Source organism: Hirundo rustica, chromosome 8 (genome assembly GCF_015227805.2).
Source record: "Hirundo rustica isolate bHirRus1 chromosome 8, bHirRus1.pri.v3, whole genome shotgun sequence".
Classification (NCBI taxonomy): Eukaryota; Metazoa; Chordata; class Aves; order Passeriformes; family Hirundinidae; genus Hirundo; species Hirundo rustica.
Window position 1 is genome coordinate 9773972 of NC_053457.1, and position 22178 is coordinate 9796149.

General features: G+C 39.4%; 1 protein-coding gene and 1 long non-coding RNA gene across 5 annotated transcripts in view; both read right to left on the reverse strand.

The window, feature by feature from the left end:
* Nucleotides 1–84: 84 nt before the first annotated feature.
* On the reverse strand, nucleotides 85–7720 carry LOC120755557 (uncharacterized). Of its 2 annotated transcripts, none has more exons than XR_005701817.1 (3): nucleotides 7552–7720; nucleotides 5148–5210; nucleotides 85–2653 (listed from the first exon to the last, which is right to left on the reverse strand). It is a non-coding gene; the product is annotated as an uncharacterized LOC120755557 (long non-coding RNA). The 2 variants fall into 2 exon arrangements; XR_005701818.2 differs by having other exon boundaries at nucleotides 7262–7720.
* Nucleotides 7721–15844: 8124 nt separating this feature from the next.
* Nucleotides 15845–22178, reverse strand: part of GHITM (growth hormone inducible transmembrane protein) — a 251471-nt gene continuing 245137 nt past the window's right edge. For all 3 annotated transcript variants that reach the window (XM_040070589.1, XM_040070586.2, XM_040070588.2), the window contains 5 exons: nucleotides 21077–21218; nucleotides 19895–20003; nucleotides 18594–18782; nucleotides 17905–18076; nucleotides 15845–17070 (listed from right to left, as the gene is read on the reverse strand). In XM_040070589.1, coding sequence (XP_039926523.1) covers nucleotides 16983–17070; nucleotides 17905–18076; nucleotides 18594–18782; nucleotides 19895–20003; nucleotides 21077–21218 — 700 coding nt within the window. In that variant the 3' untranslated portion in view covers nucleotides 15845–16982. The remainder of the gene's footprint in view (nucleotides 17071–17904; nucleotides 18077–18593; nucleotides 18783–19894; nucleotides 20004–21076; nucleotides 21219–22178) is intronic.

A 22178-nucleotide genomic window follows, 5' to 3' on the forward strand; every position in this document is an offset into this window, starting at 1 on the left:
TGGTGGTATTAAGCTGTAAACAAAGTGAGGAGCCACCTAGCTCACTTAATTGACAGGGTCAGACCAGGAGTCAACGTCTGTTCTGTTAGGCATAGAGACACTTCAGAAACATCTTTATTGCAACTTAAGGGCCATGCAATTTTCTTGCTTGACAGCCAAATGCACACAAAATCACAAGATACAAAAAATGCATTTGTCAGCTTGGACAAGATAAATTTACTACTTTATATAAGCATACAGCTTGTGTATTTTGAAAAGTCACTGAGCAAATATGTTTCTCTTCCGGTATATATGGGTAGAAGTGAAAGGAAAACAAAAGGAAGAACAAACGCCTGTAAGTGGAACCATGATCAGATGGTAAATCTGTTCTACCACACTGGGAAACGCTTTGGTACATAGGAGTCAAACTCTGCTGAGGAACTACTTTCAGGAGGACATACAACATTCTGATACTTCCATATGAAGCAACAAAGCATTTGGGCAGCAGTCACAATCCACGCTGAAATTATTGGGAGGTTCCTGCTGTGGTCTGCTCAGCCAGGGCTAGGACTTTAGACAAGTAGCATCTTTAACTGGAATAGCCTCCCGCCAGGGATTGAGGCCAGCCTGGGAAATTCAGTGAGTAAAAATACTTAAGTGCAGTAAATTATGTCCTGGGATCTCTCCAGAGATCCAGAGTACTTCTGTAATAATTGTGTTAATGGTCTCTGGGGCATATGCTTTTGTTATCAGAGGGAACATTTTGCCTGAAGGTGAGTTGGACAGTTTGGAGCATGCTGTTTGGAGGGTGTAAGGCAAAGAGGAAAATCACAGAGCTTTTTTCAGACGTAAAAGAAAAGGGCTTAAACTCACATTAGAGAACAGAATCTTCAAACCTGTTAGTGATGCTTTATACAGAGCTGTAAACTCATGGCCATATTTTACAGAGGAAAAAACCCTGCTGCAAACAATACTAAAAAAGCTTTTTTGCTTGTCATTTATATTCTACATATTCTTTCTGCGAGCTCCACAAAACAATAGAAATAAAATATGTTGGCCCCTGACCAGCAACTTAACAATGAAACACAGCTCCTTCACCAACCTCCTGATTCAGAGTTCTTGCAAGGAGGACTGGCAGTTCCTTTATCCTTGATATAAAAAATGCTATGCATGGTCAGGTCTTCAAAAATAGGATGCTGAGTGTCAGATCTACCTCATCTCAAAATCAGTATGAAAATAAAGTAATAGCAAGCACACAGAAGACCCAGAAATAGGTTCAATTGCTCAGTACAATAGAAACATTCCCAGTAAGAGCAGGACCCTGAGTAAGTGCCCATAAACTTGACCTTTTGGAATTGCATTTGCCTGTGTGCATTACAACAGACCTCTGACTGCTCCCATTCAACTCCCCCAAATCGTGAAGGGCACCGAAACCATTTCTATCATACTGACAATTATGTTAAGAGAAAGAGTAGTACTATGAGTACTGACAGAAAAATTACTGTTTGCAATCTACAATTTTCCCAGCAGCAGCAAGGGTTTCTACTCCTCCTCATATTCACTAGAAGGAAACGAACAACAAAGTAATTCAGTTTTAAGGACTCTCCCTCAGGCAGAGAAATAGCAGCAATGCAGAGGACAGTTAGGAAAGGACAAAAGATGCATGACTAAAGTATCAGTGGATGCTTCATTTTCTCTGTTATTCAGCCCTTTGGTATTATTCTTAGCATTTATTTCATGCTCCAGTAAGCTTTGTTTATTGAGGTAATCACACAACTCCATTGTCTTGAAAGAACAGCTGCCTTCTGGCTTTAGAGGAACAGATGAAACCTGATTAGGTTTAATATCTTTCCAGTATGCTCTTTAATAACCACCTGATGACACTCTTTAGGAAGTTAAAAACCAGGCCACTTTGATTGTGAAGTCAGATTTAGCACCCTTGGAAGACATTAAAAAGCTTACTTGAATCTGACCCATCACCACTGTTTTAACAACCTACTTATCTAGTTTCTCAGCCCTTTCTAAATGATGAGATTTTTATCATTTGTAGAAATCTACTTCCAAGTGGATCGCAAGCACCGAGCACAAGGGCTGCAGGAAAAATCATCAATGACTGATAATCATACAAAAACCACCTTTGTTAATGTAAAATAAATGATTCAAAGGAAAGGTTAAATATGCATGTATACTGATAACTAGAAACAAAAGCATCAGCCCTTCACCACCTTTTAGGCAATTGAGAAATGCAAACCAGTGCAATTCAGCCATCACTTCAACCAGGTCTCCTCATTCTCTTTAGCTTGAGGAGCTAAATCCCTTCTTGCTGCAGAGGAATAGTCAACCAACGAAGTCTGGTGGCAGCCAGACAACTTTGCCTGACTCTTTCTGCTGGGTTAATAATAATAATAAGGGTGCCTGAGTGAAGGAATGAATAAACAGTATTGAAACCTTTCCCCAAACAAAAAGCAATGTACACTCATGTCCTATCTGTGAAAGGAGAGTCCTCAAGATAGTGAAGCAGTGCCAGTTGTGCGTGTAGGCAGATGCTTTTCACCCTCCTCTCAGTCTGCTCATTTTAGCTGTGGAAGTGGTCCAGGAATCACTGGATGGAATTGCCGAGGACAAGGCTTGCAGTATTTCTTTTTTTCCATTGGAGTCATTTTAAAACTTACATCTGTAAAACAAAGATGAGAAAGAGAGAAAATGGAGAGACTTGTTTAATTGGGAGTGTGGAGAATGGAACAAAACTTTGATATTTTGTATGGGCAGGTTTAGATTAGCAGGGACATGAAAATTAACAGGGATGTGATGGCAATTTATTTTCTTTTCATCAGGTTGCTAGAGGGCACTGACTCCCAGCAGCCTATTTTCCCTTTAGTGAAAGTACTCAATCACTGAAAGCTTGCTGCTGCTGGAAGTTTCCATAGTCAGTTAAAGGTCTTCATAGACACAGGATGGTGCCACTGTCTCTCCAGAGCTTGAATTCTGCAATTGACACATTAAACAGTATCTTCCCCTTACTATCATCACATTCTCCCTGTTTCCTGGTCAGAAGGCATAGACTGACATTGGCTTGAAGCATTTCCTTTCTGGGACAGCAATTGTTTCTGATGGAACGACATTTTAGGAAATCAGTGGTTTTGCTTCAAAAGAAGCAGCCAGTGTGGTTATATATGATTGTACATAACCCTCTCCTCAAGCCACACTGAGCTGGTCTCCAAGTGGCTTTGCAGCTTGCCCATGGCACATGCCCAGCACAAAGAACAGTGCACAGCAGGGCTGAAAAACAGTCCCTGTGCTTCGTCTGCAGACTATAAAGCAAATAGTATCCCCCTAAAAAAGACAGAACAAGTCAGCTAGAAATCTCATAGCAACAATACAAGACAAACCAAACATAGGACAGTTTCAGTCAAGAACTGCACATTAAACAGAAGAATTCAGCTTTGGGCAGTTGCTGCATTAGGCCCAAGCTTTTATAACTGCCTCTCAGTAAGAGTAGAAACCAATTCAGATCAAGCATCTCGATACAAGCAGGTTTGTGGAAGTCATTTGCGGCAGAAAGATGCACCCTATATGGAAGGAAACAAACAACAGTCTTTGACCTAAAAAAAGTCTGGCCGCAGGTAAGGACAGGAGATGATTACAGTAAGCATACTGGAATGCTCAGAGAACCAGGGCAGAGTTTAATGGGACAAGAAAAGATCATAAAGTATTACTGTGTTTACAGCAGAGGAAAACCATTTCAGGTTCCCTCTGTAGGAGATCTTCGTGGTGAATTTACAGGTTTTAATGGAGACTTCCTTTATACTCCTTTCTCCCCCTCAGCATAGTACCTTCCATTGCTTCCTGAGATCAGCATCACTGGACTTCATCCCCAGGAAACCGCAGTCTGCTTTCAAAGGAACATTCTCTTTGCAAGCACTTTTATCAGAGAGTTTTTATGCCTGTTGCATGTAAAAAAGCCTGAAACACCCCCCATTTTGGCAGCTAGCAGAAAGTACTCAGATTGAATAGTAACAGTGGTGCTGACAACATGAAGTCTCAGTAACATGGAAAGGGGACAGGATCAGGCAGGCAGCAGCACGTGCGATCCAGCTCAGGAGTGACAGGAGCCACCTGTGTGCCTCTGGCACTGCACTCCCCAGGCCTTGTGGGCCAGCTGGGAACCTGCTAGTGCTCAAGTCCTCACTTGCTACTACACCTGCTGATTAAATGAGGAGCCCCAGACAGCTATAAACCCCTGACCCATAATAATTCTGCAGTTTGTTCACTGCTCCCGGTACCAGTGGGACTCTGCCTATAAAATACGGCCCATGATTCAGCACTGGGAGACTGGACAGGAAGGAAAGGCTCCAGTTAAAGGAAAACTGTAGAATAATACAAAGATTTCCACCTAAGTTATCTAATTATAAAAAAGTAATAAAGCATTTAAGATATTTTATCAGCTAGAATGAATTTGCTTGGAACTTCAAATTAGTAATTTTATGATTAAAATACTAGAAATAGGAAATAAACTATTTTAGATCAAATTCTTTATCTTTAGAGTTTAACAAAAATTATCAGCTAGACATTTTATTGAGTTTTGAACCATTAAGACTTAAAATGCTAAGATTCTAAAGAGCATACTAATCCTTTTATCCTAGACTTGTTCATGGTTTAGCTTTTTTTCCACTAGGGTCTCACTGAAACCAGGAATATTATGTACTTCTACTTGCACAGTCTTTAGACACACATACTTAGGACAGATTCAATCTCAGTTAATTCTTGTTCCTGGTAGAGCTGTGGGTTCAACAGTTGAATTTTTGGGAATTTACAGAATCACACTTTGGTTGATGAATCGTAATGGAATACACCAGGGAAAAGCCAGGATAATATTTCACTTTTGCAACTGTTCTTATCAATGAGGAACATTGATGCTCCTTTAATCAGACTTTATCATATTTCTTGTGGTTGTTTTATACTATGGGCATTAATTGGATTCTAATCTCTTCTGATCTTATTTCTTGCTGATCCAAATACTCAGTTAGTATACCAAGAAAAAGAAAAGTTCTCAGTGATACAATGAAGCTAACATTTACCTGCATGGAAAATTCTGAAGTTTGCAGATGGAAAATACCCAGAGGGCTGTGATTACCTAATTCATCTAATGAAACTGTAAACATTTTTACCTTTATCTGGATTTTTCTTGATTTTGAGTACTTTTGAGCAGCAGCGTTTTCTAACCTTCTGACCTAAGGATGAAAAGTAATACATTGTCAGTGGAGACAGGTAATGCAAATAACTGTGTATATACAATAAATGTGTCAGAGTCCACAGACATTTTGCTTACTGTATTTATCACTGGCATCATTGTATGGAGAGATCTGTAAAACAAAGGACTCTCATGACTGATTTTTAGATCTCTGCACAGCTTTGTCCCTAGTGTGGAACAGGAATTTATTTGCTCTTTTCCATCATTACTCATAGATCCATCAGATACATATTGTGAAGATTTCTTTATCCTTTGAAATGTCACACTGGCAGGCGATACAATTATAGTTACACCACTTCAAGAAAACATAAAAAAATTACCGACAGAAAAAAAGCATCTCTGCGTCCAGATGCACAGCAGTGTAGAATAAATTGCTTTGGATAGGAAAAGCCACTGAAATATTCCCTCCCCACTACAGCTAAATAAGGGAGCTGCTGACTGCAGTTGACATAGTATGTGCTGGCCACAATAAAGGGGAGCTGAGGTGGAGCAGAAGGGACAGAGACAGATGATTCCTCACCAACAGAAACTAACGTAAGTCAATGTTTCTGGAAATCACTGAGGCACAGTTTACAGCCAAGGCTGATGATAGAGGCTGAGCCATCTTATCATCATAACTTAGTTCTGATATAACATGTTTAACATGCAAAATACATTTATCTTGCACACCCAAACACTTTCACATTCGCATTTACAGATAAGGAACAGTGTCCTTTGCATGTTTCCTCCCCACCTTGTGACTCACTCAAGTAGCATGCACATCAACAAAAAGGGAACACTATTACGGGAACTTGCAGGTACTCATTTGTGTTTTATTGATATGACCATCTCCTGTCCTTCCTGGACAGGCTTCCTTTATCATCTTGAAGACACATCTAGAAATTCTCCAACTCCCTTTGCACTGCTTCTTAAGTTTTCCTCTAGGGTCATGGAAAAACCTGAATAAAAAGAAGTAGGAAAGGCAAAGGGAGCAGAAGGGCTTCAAGTACCACTGCTCTGGCAAATAGCTCTACCATTTAGCACAGACTCCAGTAAATGAGAAGATTGGGCAGCTGATTTATACAATTAGAAAAACAGCTTCCACATGTTTCTCCATGCTCATATTTACATGTAAAGCAATTCTTAGAAGGTTTCTAGAAAATATCAAGCATGGCAAGTCTGCTGTTCCTGACCTTTGAACACTTAGCTTATTTGTTTTTCCTTATCTCACATTTATTTTCTACATCTTGTATAAAATACACCTTGTGAAAAATCATGGTGAGTCTCAGAGATTTACAATATCAAAACTCAAAGCTGCACAAGTAACTCTAGATTACACCTCTCAATTTAAAAACTCTACTGAACTGTCCTTCTGCAAATGCACAATAACATCTGCAGAGATGTGGCCACAGACAGATGGAAAATCCTGTCTCTTCAAGATTTTCACTGCTCCATGAATTTGGAATACTGCAAAATGGTAACTAAGCGCCTCAAGGTACAACAACTGAAGTGTGGAATATCAGTGGTAAAAAACCCAACCAACAAAAAAATAAACAAAGGACAAAAAAAGTTTAGATGGATAGAATGTCAGAAGAGTTACTCTCTCCTGTTTCACTGTTCTGTAAAGGACTTCTCATATACTCTGTTGACCTGACTGATTCATGTTCCCTTGTTTCATAAGGGTAGAAACTTTTTCCATTAACACATTTCGCACTACTGAGAAAATTATATTATTTTTACATTGGTGGATGGTTGGTTATCTACTGGGAAAATGTAACAGGAAGTATTTTCAGAAGAGCAGTTTTCAGAACACAGATTAAGGTAAAATTAATCATACTGTACTACAGGCAACAACAGAGGAAACACTAATGTACAAACCAAAGCACTGATATGCTACCACATTCTGCAGTCTAAGTCCTTTTCTAAGTCAAATCCTCCTTTTCATTGTCAAGCTTTGTTTGTTTCCTTTAGCATAGTAAATACAAATTTTAGATGAAAAAAGGAAGGAACAGGAAAAGAGAAAGCTCTTTCAGAAGACTTTATATACTGTACCTTCTGCAGCAAAGATATTGAAGCACAGAAGACAGACAAACAGAAAGCCACAAAGCACCAGAAGCTTCATCCTTCCAATTAGTCACGAGATGTTTCTGAGGAGGCTGAAGAAATGCCTTGTTCTCCTGCAGCACACCTCAGCTTTTTATAAGATAGAGCCTAAGGAATGCTATATTCAGAATGGGTGGAGATTTGGCCTTTGTATTGCACCTCAACAGATGAAAAGAAACAGCACTTCCTATTTCAAGAGGCAATTTACTCAGAATCAGGCAGCATAGAGAGTTCCCCACCAGTCACACAGGAACTTGGAGCATTAAAGTACACAGTGATGCTCTCAGGCAGAGTCCTTTTCCTGTGCTTCACAGCAGCCTTTCCAGAGGATCTGCTGTGCTCCTCTATATGCTTGGGAAGGCAGAGAGCACAGCAGAGCTGAACCCGTATGGACAATGATCGAGGCTTGAAAAGGTAAACCAGACCTAGGGTGTTTTAATCACTGCCAACTGCCAGTGTGTTGTTACCATAATTAACAAGACAGCTGATTTCTGAGTTTACTATTAACTTCTCAGTTTCTATTATATCTGAATAATTAAGTAATGGAGATTCCAGGTAACAGTTGAGATTAAGAAGCCATCAAATTCAACATAGTATCAAGGTTCACAGAGCGTAGTTTAAAAAAAAAAAAAAAAAAAGTCCTTCAAGGAGGGATCAACTATAGAGCTGTGCCTCTTCAAAAAGGCAAAAAGCTCAGGTTTGGCAGCACCCAATTCTCCCAGCTTAATCTGGTAAGATTTGGGTCTCTAACAACAGAATACATTATAAACTGTGTAGCCTTAAAAGGTGGGAGCAGTATCTGCAAGCCTCCCAGACTTGGAATTACAGCAGGAGAGAAGGATTCACTCTGGTGCCCATATATTGCCCCCAGCCCCAGTTTCAAAGGTTTCCTATTTCAGATTCGGAATCTGGCTTATTTCTTGCACTGCATCTGCAGCCTTCCAAATTGGGTCACCCCTTTATCTACCAAATTTAGCCCCAAAAGCTTATTTCTGCATTTCTGCGTAGCAATATCCGTATATGGTGAAGATTGCTAATGCCTAACAGCCTTTCTGTGCCAAGACTGGCATTACCAAGGTTCAGGAATCAAATCACTAAAAAAAGTTGCTACAGTTAGTGTTATTACAGATAGTATTATCTTCAAAGTGCTTTATGAAAGCCCTGCCTCTCACTGGCACACCTTGTTCAGCCTGCAGGAAGGCCGTTAGTTCACATCCCTGCTGAGCAGGTCAGGAGGGACTTTTACAGTTCTGTCAATGCAGAGAAAGATTAATGACAACAGAGCAACAATGTTGTTATGATCTCAGGCTTCTTTTGAATATTGAAACTAATGGGTGTGAGTCCTTATTTTGTACCTTTAAAGTCAACACTTTTGCTGGTTAAGACTGAATCAAATAACATAAATCCCAACATAAACTCAGCATGTAAAATGGAGTTGGTCAGCCTACTCACAAAGGTTTGCAGAAGATCTGAACTGTCAATAAGGGACATGAAGGTGTTGGTAGGAGAGTAGTTTTTCTGCAATGTTCAATCAGGATATCTGAGTAATGGTGGCACTGAAGCAAGGATTTCACTTGGTGACAACAGTATTTTATCTCCATTGCACTTTCTGAGAAAGTTCTAGGCAAGCTCATGTACTGAAGGAAGTCAGTGAATGTCTGTGAGGGGCTTAGTTGGCCAGCTGGGGTTAAACCACAACAATACCCAAATAAATTTTCATGTCTTTTTAGCCTTAACTAGAAGCATCACCTTCTCTCTCTGTGTGCATGATAAGAAATCAAAAATCAATACAGAAAAGTAACCAGGTAAGATGGAAGATGACTTGCAAAACAGAACCTCATCACGTGATGGCTACTGACACTTCCAACTATGCTCACTTAAACAAAAAGTGCTGCCAACACCTATCTCAAACACCCCTCATATTTCTTCTGAAGTATTTACAACATAATACTGGCAACAGAAGTATTTACAAAGACTTGTTTTTCTAAATATACATAAGTGCACTGTAACTTTACCAATCACCCCAAAGGAAGAAAACAGCATGTGCTACTTGAATGCCCCACTTGTTTTCTGCATGGAAGAGGCAGGCTGCTACTTGGTCTCCTCTATTACAACAATCCAAGCCTTCCAGCTACTATGATGGGAAATGAGGCAAATCTGTACAGTCATCTCTGCACACCCAAAAGCCCCAGAGATGGTTTGATAGGAACAAGTGCCCATTTTTTCAAGGACAGCATCTGAGGAGCTTGTGCTCTCTTACTGTCAGGCTGCTCTTGTAATGAAACCAGAAAACCCAAAAACTTTCTAAAACTAAAATACTGCATGAATTTATCAATATAACTTACTGGGGTGAGGGTATGGTAAGTAATTTATTTATTTTCATCAGTTGAGAGGTCTAGATGAAAACCTTTAGAAATTCATTTGAGTAGGTATTGGGGTCCATGCACTATATCTTGCTTAGCAGTTTTGAGAACAGAGCCGAGGAAGACTTTTTTTTCCCCTCCTAAACTGAATACTTTCAGAAGAAATTTCAGTGCTTTATATCTTAAATTTCAGGCTGTAACAGCTCTCTGAGGAGGGACAATTGATGGACTTATAGTCTGGTCAATGGGGTGGAGAGGTGTCAACCTTATTCTCCAATCCCTGGTCTTGTCCAGAATCTCTATAAGTGAGCTCAAGTAAATAAACTTCTCTTCTTTTTGCTCTGAACTTGGCTGTGTGAGTATCACTCTTTTTGTGTCCTTTAGAGACATTTGTCCTGAGATAAAAGTCCTAACCAAATAAGGGTGCAGAATATACCGAATAATATGACAGAACTGTGTCAAGGGAGTGGCTGGAGACAGGAGATGGAATAAAGGCACAGATTACTGAATAGCCTGCTAACCTGTGTCCTTAGAGTCTGTCAGCTGGAAGTTTGAGGCATCTGTATGATGGTCTTCTGTAAGACATTAATTTTATGAAATGACCAGCAGCTGCTGTACGTCTTTCCAGTTGAAAAAAGGTTGGAAGGAAACTGAGCGCAGAGCTATTTCTGAATAATCTAGAAAAATAAGGGATGCATCCTGAGATTTACACTGTGTTTGCATTAATATGTGGTGTTCAAAAGCCACATAGGATGTCTCTCAAAATCCTAAAGAAAGTACTTTGATTTCTTAACGTTAAATTAAGGCATGACTGATCCAGAGTCTTCTTTTGTGTTGCCAAAAAGAAATTAGATAAACTCTTAAATTTGCAATCTTCATAGAGTCATTACTTCTGGAGGTGGTATGCTAATATAAGGTTCATTAGTATTTCTAAATGTCATGCCATTCTAAGAAGAATCTGCATTTTGTATATGAAAATTTCTTCTAACCAGGTTGAAGCAGCTGTTTGTGACATAAGGAGAATAACATAGCTGGAGCAAATGGTTTTGTTAAATTTAGAGCTAAATGAAACTAACTTTTGAGCTGTGAGAAGGCAGGAAACATTAAGAACTTTCATGATACAAAGTTAATATAATTCAAGTTATGGTGAACCAATGTAGTTATCCAGGAGCATGTGCTGGCCTGTTTTTGAAAGAGGGAACATGGTGTACAAACTGAAGACTGTAGTAGCAGTCACTATATGAATGTAGAATGATAACATCTGGGATACAGTAAGTAACAAAGACCAGAATGAAGAATGACTGAGGTTATAATTTCTCCTAGCAGTTTATGGTGAGCTGATAAAACACTTTGAAGACTGTCCTGGAACAGGGTTTAAAGCATCTTTGACACAGCTTTTTTAACGAGTGTCCTAGCACTCAGGTTGTGCCTGCAAGTAAAGGCTCTGCGGAGCGGCCCGCTGGTGTGTCTGCAAGTCTCGTGTGCTGTTCAGGGGGTCTAAGCTGTGTGTTCATTCCACTCTCTTCACAGCTCACTGTCCTGGATAGCTCTATTAAAGTGGAACTTGCAGCTCTTTTTATTTTGCTTCGTTTAAAATTTCCTCCTGCTGGCAATGTGGTAAAGGTGGAACAACAGATGCTTCCTCTTTCCCTGTTTACTTAATGTGATCTTTCTCTGGTTTTTCAAAGTCTTAGATATGATGACGTTTATCTGGTTGCTGTAGGCTCCTAAATGCAAAATGAAATAAGGCAAGGGTTTCAGGCCAGAGACATTTACACTGGGTGCAGTGTTCAATGTGTATGATGGAAACACTTCTTTCTTGTGGTAGCCCTGTCTTCCAGTTTAGGCAAGATGTGATTTAAGAGGCTGTTTTTGACAGTTAATCTGCTAGAGCTCACACTTCCATGACAGGGTGATGAGAGGAGCTGTGTAACCTCATTATGGAGTGTAACCTTGTCATTATGGAGGTAGATCTGTTCCCACTGCATGTAACGTCCCCCAAAGTAGGGAAAAAACAGACACCTAAGCAGGGAAGGTTATCCCCCTTACCACTTAGCATGACTCTAAAGGATTTGTCCTTGTTTCACTCAGCGCTTCCTTTGCTTTGTTTTTCAGAAAGATGATAGAAGAATATTAAGTCTACCTGTCCTTCTGTCCAAAGTAACAAGCCTGGCTGCCCAATGCTTAGTTCCAGAAAACTTGGTAAGAGGAAGAGAAGTGGTACAATGATAGAACGTCTTGGTCGGCATCTCACTCTCTTTACTGAATAGATAAGGTGTTTACTTCAGCTGGCAAGCCCCCAAACCAGAAAATACTGTGCAGATGTCAGCCCCCAGGCTTTTGGAAAGATTTTGAGATTGTTCTGCATATTCATCTCTTTCTTAAAAAACATGAATAAGCCCTGTCTCTGCAAATTGACAGGCGGTGGTCGGAGAGATAGCAGAGTGTTTTGTCCTGATGCTGTTACTTGACCACGGTCACCTCTTCTTGGTTGTTATGTACATTGTAGGTATGCAGATCATTTCACAGAAGAAAAATTAGTAAAAATGTCCAGAATTTGAACTAAGGAATTTAGAGGCTAAAGATCTTTGCATTTCTGTAATAGTATGAATTTCAACTTTTCTTCCTGCCACCTCCAACAGAGAGACACTTGAGGAGAATGTTCCATTGTTCCTTTACTGTCAGCTTGCTAAAATCCCATAATCCAACGCATTTAATACAGTCTGTCCACCAAAGCACTTACGGTCACCTCAGTTGTACTTAATGTGACTAGGAAGGAATAAAAGAAAATACTTCAGCAGCAGTGGCTTTTCTTTTACATTGAAGTTTGACGGGACAGGAGAACTCTGCTGAAGCTTTTAAGAGCCCAAGTTTTATACTAATCCATCTGTGTATGAGATATAAATGACAGAAGAGTGAGATTTTTGCACTTCAGCTCAGCTGGTAGATCTTCTCATCCCCTTCGGACTCAAATATAATTTGTAAGCACATGTGGAATTTTGTTTTCTTATACTGTCTTGGTTGGGAGGAGGAATCTGATCAGTGGCTCTTGCTCCTACAAGTTCTTCAGAAGTCCTGAAAGAATGTAGCACTGCAAGACACGTAATTTGTTGGGTTTTTTTAACTTGTGGCATCATTTTTCTCAGAAAAGATGATGGATGAGGACATATTGCACAGCTTCAGAAGAAAAAAGTGTTCTTCGTCTCTGAATGGAGCATCGCTACAGTCAGGAACAGTAGGGGCAGAAGATGTGCAACACCTTGCGTCCAGTCTAGGTAGGATGACGCAGTGATTTTAGACTTGCATGCAGTAAAGGAAGACGTGTAACTCCAAGGCCATTACCTTGATACAAGTATCTACTGACCCTATTATTACCATGCCTCTGCTCTCTCACCATTGCAGGGGTGCTGGGTTGAGGGGCTAGGAACTCCCATAGAGACACAAACCACCATGCAATTTGTAAAAATTTAAAGTTAGTATTTTTCATGGGAGTTACATTTAATCCTGGATTTTCCAGTTAAAATATTAATTATTTTCTGTGATAGTGGTTAGAAGCTTTTTGTTTTCTTCCCTATCCCACTTTAATTTTTTGTTGACCAACATTACAAGAACGTGATGTCATGCTTTTTCTTTAAAGGAAACTGTGATAATTAAAAAAAACAGTTTCAGAAGACCTTTTGGTGTTCTTCACCAGCAAGAATACAAAATGTAATTATGTAATACATAACGTATTACAAGGCTGCTCATTCATACAAGGAAAAACAAACACCATTATATTGCAGTAGAGGTTTAGCACCCTTGCACAAGCTCATAAAAAAAATGCCTTACAGCAGCACTAAAGATTTGTTCAAAAGCTTAATGATGTCTGCAGGAACACACCAAGCGGTGTCAAAACCAAGTGAAGGAATTAGCAAAGATGGCATTTTCTGGACCTATTCCTATTTATCACCAGCAAAGGAGAGGTGGTTAGATCTAAAAGCCATCACTCTCAGACACGTTGGGTTTGTGTTTCAGTGGTGTCAGTTTTGTGTGGTATTTGGTAAAACAGCGTGGGTGAACCCTGGGCTAGTGCTCGATGTCACACCTTGTGCCACAAGGTGACACACCTTTGCAGCAGCTGTCCCTCCAGTGCCAGGGGACAGGTCTGAACAGCCACCCCCACCCTGCCACAGACTGATGGATTGTTTCCTGTGTCGCAAGAGCCATCCTTGCTTTCCCCATCTCGCCTTCTTGCCATGACTAAAGGTCACTGAGATGGTTGCGTACTGAACTAAAATTCCAGTTCTTAAATACTACGTTGAGGGGTTATTTAAATGCATCCCCCTTTTTTTTATTTCCAGATGGTCTATTTCAAAAATTTAAGTGATCTTATGGCAACCACTTCTAAATTCCAAGTTTGCTATAAACTGAAGTTCAAGGAAAATCACACTGTATTCTTGCATTATTTCCAAATATTGAAAAGTTAAGAATAAAGGTTCTGCTCTTTAATGACAGCAGGAATAGAAAGGAATAATCTGTTTTAGGACCAATTCAAGTTACTTAAAGACACCAAGCATGCCTTGTTACTGTGTTATAGGTGAACTATTATAAAGGTTTTATGAAGGTAAGTGCTTATTACCTAACAGCTTTCAGCAGCACTAGAGGTAGAGCAAGCGAGATGAAAATTGCAAAGCTAATTACATTCAATAATTTCATTAGGTGAGATCTACATTTCATGTTGCATTCTGCTATGCACACTTAAAATACATGTGTCAGTTGGATCTGGCCTTCTTAATTATACTAGCTGATGATAAGGAAGACTTTCTTAGGAAAACAATTGCTTTATATTCTTGATAAAATTGAAGTAAATCATTAAATATTACGTAGCTGCTTATTCAGATCATGATTAAAAAGGAGAATTACTGGAAACATCATGAAAATCTATAGAAACCAGCAATAATCAGTAGCAAAGATCAGAATTTAATTAAATTGTGGACTAAACACAATGTTTACGTGTTTAATGTCCTTTGGCACACATACTCAGGAATTACCATAGAAGGTGGAGAACTTTTAGCTCAACTTAAATTTACATATTGATGAGTCATGCCTGGACCTGCAAAAAATCCCAGAGTCTTATCGTAAGTAGGTCTGCCAGGTGTCACTGTCAGTAGTGCTGGCTTTAGATTTCCCCCTCCCATCAAATCAGAGCTGTCTTAATTAAGATAGATCTTAAGTCTTGACTTAAGACTTCAAATGTAAAGGAACAACTCATTTTTTTTTCCTTTTTTTTTGGAGACCAGCACTAGGAAAATACTGCTAGTGCTGTAACCTCATCCACAGAAGCCAAGTCACACCTTTCCACAAGACTGAGCAAAAGTGATGCTCATGTTTCTTCGGGCACTATTTCTTAAAAGGTTGTCAGATTTACTGCTGGTCCCACTTTCCATGCAAACACCTCCTGTAGGCAGTGTCCTGGTTTCTACATCTCACTATTCCAAATAAGTCTGAAATACCTCCCTTGGTCCACAGACAACCTCGAAAACCTCAGCCTCAGAGTCTAGACAAAAGGACTTCCGTAACAAGCACAAACATCAATTTTAAGACAGCTCCCTGTACATTTCAGATTTTGAGGACAAGCACACTTCTGTGAGCCACAGTAAAAGTATGAAGAAATTAAGGGTATCAAATAGCTTAAAAAGAGAAAACTCTCCAAACAGGCTACTTACTGATCCAAAGATTTCTTCCTTCTAAGAACTACAGATATCACTCCAACTGTAATAGTGCCAGGAACTAGACTATGCCTTGTAATCATCTTTGAGCACAAAGGAGCTGCAACAGGGTTCTTCACAAACCGATCTTTCTTCTCTCTGTTTGAAGAGTCAAAAAATACTACAGTGTGTGACAGACATAAAGGCAGCACTGGCTGCAAGAAGTGGCCAACAGGTTACACCAACAGAATCACTTCAAGTGTAGTCAGTACCTTCCAACTGGGAAACACCTCCGAAAAAGCGCTAGCCAGTGAAACTGAGAACCATCTTTGCAGATTTTTTTTACAGAGGAATGTGTACTCTCTTACAAAGGAAATTGCAACCATAACAACAACAACAAATTATAGTACTCTTCACCAAGCTGTTAGTGCAGTGGTATTAAAATATTTCTGTTGACATGAGGAAAAGTGAGAGTAGTCAACTTGTGAGGCTAGAATTTTATTGTTCATAGGTCAATACATAAACATAATATATTTAACAGAAACTGAAAATATGAGCTGCTGACATTAGGTCAAAATTTTCATGGCCCAAGAACTCCCCTTTTATTCCAACATATATCAACAGAATCTGGAAAATATAAATTTCTTACTGTTAAATCAATTTCACTGTTAGGGAACATTTCTTTTAGACTAAGTTTAACATATCAATTTGGAGAAGAGTTAAACAGACTAAAGCACGTGACAGTATGACAAATTTATGATCCTGGGTTTTACAGCATGCCATCCTCAATTCCCAGTTTCTGTGCCAATTGTACAAGCTTCCAAGAGATGACCACTAGGAACTCTTCTGGACAGACCTTCATCCGCTGTACAGGAATTTCACCAACAGAAGAAAGACACAGCTATACTGCCATTCGACAGTTTTATAAATCTAGTATCAAAATAAGCCAGCTATTATAGCCAGTCGACATTAAAGCATGGAATTCTCACGTGTATTTCCAGAAGGAGACTGAAGATCATATGGGACAAATGCTGCACAGCTCCCACATCTCGTCTCCTTTACACTTTTTGGTCAGCTAACCTGTCAAATCCTCCTTAAACTTTTCTGAAATTTCTGCCCAAGTCAAAGTCATGATTGCATTTAGGGCCATATGCAATTTATTCAGTTCTTCTGAAGATGTCACTAGAACAAAATTTATGAAACTTAACTGAAGATTGATGCATCTAAACAGCATTTAATGACGCAGCTTGTACCCCTATCTGCCTATGGGATATCAGTTCAAAAATTACTTCCTTTATATGCAACAACAGTAAAAATAAAAAAGAAAGTAAGAGATGAACTGCCATCTAACCCCTTAAAAAGCAGGTAGGGCTATTTTATTGATATATTAAAAATAATTTACTTTCCCAAAATAATGAACAATTAGAAGCAGTTCAGGCTATTTTAAACACAGAGCTGGAAAGTGTTTGAAGAAAAACTAAGACTGAATCACATTGCACTTAACCAATATGCTGAAATGCTTTAAAATTCTCACTTGGGACATTACTGCTTTAACCATGGATGTTTATTTAATATGTGCACTAGGTAGGCTGTCAGACAGTTGCAAAGGTGAGTCTCCGTTTATTTTTTCCTGCCACTTCCACCACCTGCAAGCATGGTGGCCACCCGAATGAAGATGTTCAGTGTATCGGTGTAGATACCCAGGCATCTAGGACACAAGAAATCACAGTTACTACTGCTGAACAGACACAGAATTATTTGGTGTTTCACACCAATATATTTCATTTTAAGAGCCTGCATGAACTATCTTTACAAAACCCAGCTATGACTGTCCTCAATGCTTTGTATGTCAAAGAACGCCTGTATTTTGTTCTACCACCTCTGCCAGCAAGAGTTATTTACCGTCAGAAATCCTGACAGACAGTATACTGCTCTCAAGCAGGAGCCTCTGTTTTTATACTGAACTTCAATCTGTTTATCTCCAAGAATTTTCAAGATGATCAGTATTACTACACTTTAAATAGAATAAAACAGAACAAAGTGGGTAAGAATTCACCTAGGATTAGACAGATATTTACAAAAACATTACTTGTTAGTCAGACTTGGTTTTTACTGGAGTCAATCCTTCCTTCCCTATCGCACCATTGCAGCTTTATTATTTAGTGACAAAGACTAATAAATATTAAATTACTACAGGAAGATTAACTTTTGTTTGGTCTCAACTGATACTGACAGTTATTTTGAGAAAGCAGCTATAAATTCTGCCAGAATTTAGATGATTTAAAAAACAAAAATACATTTTAGAATATATTGCTGAAGGCATGTGACACCACACGCTCAATTCCACTTCTCACAATGATTTCAGTTTTAACTTCAGTAGCTATTTTCTCACAGTTGTTTTCAAACCCTGTGATTCTTCACATTTAACAGCAATACACTTTTGAACAATAAACAAAAAGCTATTTTTAAAGCATACTTCAATCTAACTTGAGGCAAATTGTTACCCAGACACTGCGATCAGCTGTGGTAACAGAACACTTACGCGTTGATGGGGTCATATTTAGCCACTCCGTAGACAGGCAGAGTTTCAGCCCGTTTGACCACCAGCTGTGTATCATAGAGCAGGAACATGCCAAAGAGCACCAGGCCACCATACACCGCCACTGAATACAAGCCGGCACCAAAAGCAGAGGTGGGAGGCAGGAACATGGATCCTGGAGAGGAATGTTCAACAGTGTTAAAGGCAACTGTGTGCATCTGCTGCTCTGACTCAGGTCAAACTCCAGTCACTGGAGCACTCATTTTTCACTAAGCTTCAGTTCTCAGTTTGTGTTGTGTGTTTGATACCAAGACCTTCAGCTTTTGCACAACCTGATCCATTAATTTTAAACACCGCAGGGAACTGCGCATTTTTTCTATGACTACAATGACTAAAACGCATGAAGAAACACAAGTGGATCAAGAACTAGGATCACATTTACTGCTCTCCCTACTCACTGGCAATATCTAAAACATAAGGCACCCCTCTCGGCTGTCAGACTAACATCTGCCAGAACCTTAACTTAACATTTGTTTTCAGGAACAAATATGAACAGAGTATCAAGGGTTGCAAGGGCTATATTTAAGGCAAATCTTCACTGGGCAGACCAGCCTGCAACTAACTGAGAGCAGCATCTTCCTAGCTTAACTTTACAGCCTACTTTGCCTGACAGAATTGTAACAGTATCTTACCGATTGAAGAAGCAATAACAAAGCCCAAGCCGATGCCAAGCGGTCCTCCCATGTTCAGGAATTTTTCACTCGGAGCACACATGGCCACAGTTGAGAGCCCTCCGACGATCCCAGCAGTGTACCAGGCAGCTCTGATCAGCAGAGGACCACCAAGAAAGGCCAGAGGAGCCACCACTGCACCCATGACACCTAGGCAAGCAAAACAGAACACATATAAGACTTGGAACATCACACGCCAAACCCACTTGATTTTTTCATCTCCGGTCAGATGGCGTGGCTCAAAGTAATCCATGCATGACAAAACACCAATGCACTTGTGACTGTGCTCTTATCTAGAAGGGAGCACAATAAATTAGCAGCCTTAAATTCCGTGATGTACTTTTATTTATCACTAGAATACTTCAGGGACCTCATCTTGGGAAAAAAAAGACAATAAAAGTCAACACACTGATTGGTTCATAACAGAGCTGGTAAGAAGAGATATTTAGCATGGACTAATCAACTACATAATAGCATCAGGAGCATTCAACACTGAAGAGCAGGACAGATTTCTGAAACAACAATTAGTTAGGCAAGTAAGTCATATTTTTGCTCGAGACTTGTAGGAAACGTGTATCCAGCCCATTAACATCTCATTAGGCTGTTTCACTTGATAACAATCACTACAATAAACATAATTTCTTCTTGGCAGATGTGTTAGCTCTAGAGAGGCAAATACGATTCCAGTGCCCAACATCCACGTCTTTTCTGAACAACAAACTATTCCTGGCAAAACAGATTTGAAAAATGAGAGCCATTGTTATTTGAAGTAGGCATCATTAGTGAGAAACTGGTCTGTACTCACAGCTTAAATACCTGATGAACACACATCTCAAAAGTAAACTAATACTAAAATCTCTTTTTTTCTAGTCAGGTTTTCAAATACCTCCTAGCCTGCACAGCTGAAGAATGGTTAACGTAGGCAAGAGCACTTACAGAAGTGGCAGTGTTAAAAAGCAGTCACAAAACCAAAGCAGTCACAAAACCATCTAGTAGTTCTACTCAACGTGGAGTATGCATATCTCAAGTTTAACTTGGGCATGACTTTTAGAAGGTTATGAAAAACACTAGAGTTTTTCATAAGTAAAGACACTTAAGACATCTTCCCCTTACATTCAGGAGTTCTCACTGATCTCTGAAAAATCTCAACTTCTCTATAGCAGTATATAAAAATTTACTTTAAAGCCAGAGCTTTGTTAAAGTTAAGCATCTGGTCACACCGAAGCACAGACATCTCTCCAACAAACACTAAAACCACATACCTGAATGCAGCATCCACGCTGCATGCTTAGCCACTGGATTATTTTCATAGGGTATGCTCCTGACCAACATTCCAGCACCAATCATGGCTGCAAAAGTTGCACCAATTGCCTGAAGAAACAGCATTACAGAGCTCAAGTTAGCATGGACACATGGTCTCTGTTCTAATCTCCTAGTCTAAAAGTCAACACTGACTCTGAAAACAGCAACCTACACAACTCACAACTGGAGTATTCATTGATTTCACTCCTGTAAGGTTACAGTCAAATCTTAGCAGGTCTTAGCATGCAGTAATTTTCATTTATTTTCACTCAACTTTCTAGAAATCCAAATTTAATGGTCGAGTTGGAAACTCTCTTGGACTGTGTAAAGCAGGAAAACAAAAACCCATGGTTCTGCCCCTCACTTTCATGAAGGTACCTGAAATGTGTTAGCCTTCCTTCTTTTCTTGCACATTTCTCCACCCAAAACCAACACCTAATTTACAGGCTTTTGCTAACAATGATTTTTTAACCTCAGTGCCTCTTCTTATTCATGGTTCCAAGCAGAATCATTCAACATCTACCAAAGTGGTCAGAAGTGTACAACTTTCATCACCAATGATGCTTTATCAAATTGATCTCCCCAAGTTATGCAGGTGTTGGTATTTAACTATTACTGTTTCGCTCCACTCAACACACTGAATACGTACTGTTATATCAAACAATACTGGTATACAACAATACCAGTGTTGTTTCACCCTTGGCAAACAGGAGACATCTTTCAAAGTGCTACACAAGAGAGCATAGGGAGGAGTAAGAATGCACAGGAACCTCAGTTTCTGCTTACAGACAGCAATAGAAACTGTGCCACTAGCTTCAGGTAGCTATTTCTAAGGGGTTCTTACTGGCATATATACAGCTGGTGAGGACAACATAGCCTTTTTTTGCTCATGTAGTTTGTCTTTGACAAACCATCAAAGTAGCATAGAAAAAACGTGTTAGAATGTGACTAGAATCACCCAATCTTACATCACACAATATCATCAGGATATCTGAATGGTCTTTATGGATAAGGACACTAATGTAGATTAAGTTTTGCCTTACTTTCCACCAAGTACTTTACATTTCTCGTTTTCTTTTAGTGTCAACCGTCATCTGGGGCCATTTCTCAGCAAATACTTTTATTTTTAAAGCAAAGCTTACCAGCCAGGAGCCCTTTGTCATGAGGTTCATGAGGGCAGGAGATCTGCTCACTGCTACAGCAGACAGAGCTGTCATGCCAATGCTGCCCGCAAAGTACATGTACGTAGACTGAATTCTGTCCTTCACATACTGTGGCCAAATACTGAAAAATAAGCAGTCATACAGAGCTGTGCAGTTACCAGGTTCAGAGTGCAGAGCAGCTAAAAACACAACCAAGCTGTTAAGTGCATTCATAGCCATGGATATAAGGGAGGTTTCACAGCAGTGATGTGGTCTAGCAACTTCTACCATGAGTTTACTTTACATTGCGGACTGAAATTGTCAATCTTGTTGATTTAATCTAATGTTAACTGAGTACAAACACTGAGAATTAAAAATAATGCTAACTATAGTTCAATTCTAAGCAGGAAGCATGCATGGAAAACAGAGTAATGAATACTTTTAACTACAAAAAAAAGAGAATGGTGTGTGTATATAACAAACTGGTTTCTGGTAAAAGGTCTGCAGAATGTGTACTGGCACTAAGCAGCCTGCTGAGCAGCTCACAAATTGCTGAGTCACAGAGCACACAGTTATCTGACACCACAGGACACAAACGTCATTTTGAGAGCTCTAACAATAGCAACAGACCTGGACATAAGTCAGTTTTTGCAGTATCATCTACTCACGGTACAGACAAGAAAACTTTCCCTGCTAACACTAAATTTAAACATGGTGCACATATTTTTTCCCTCTTCACTCTTCTGATCTGTTATTCAAGGCTTGTACAGAAAAAAATTACACATGGCTTTATCTATGACAAGCTTCTCACAGACACAAACAGCACACGCTCAGTATAAATGCAGACTGCCAAATACAAATACAAAATAAAGCAAAATGTTCCCAACACACATTTCTCCCCAGCCCATGCTTATTAGTACCCATATTTTATGTCTAACTTTATAGTTTTCCCATCAGCGAAGAAGCAATTCACCTAAGTTTTAAGAACACATTTATTAGATCAAAGCTTGTGCTAGATAAGGTGTTTAATGGAGACTTTTTAAACAGCTGTGTTAAAGTTGAATGAACCATCTCATAAAAACACCACGGAAACTGGTCTTCG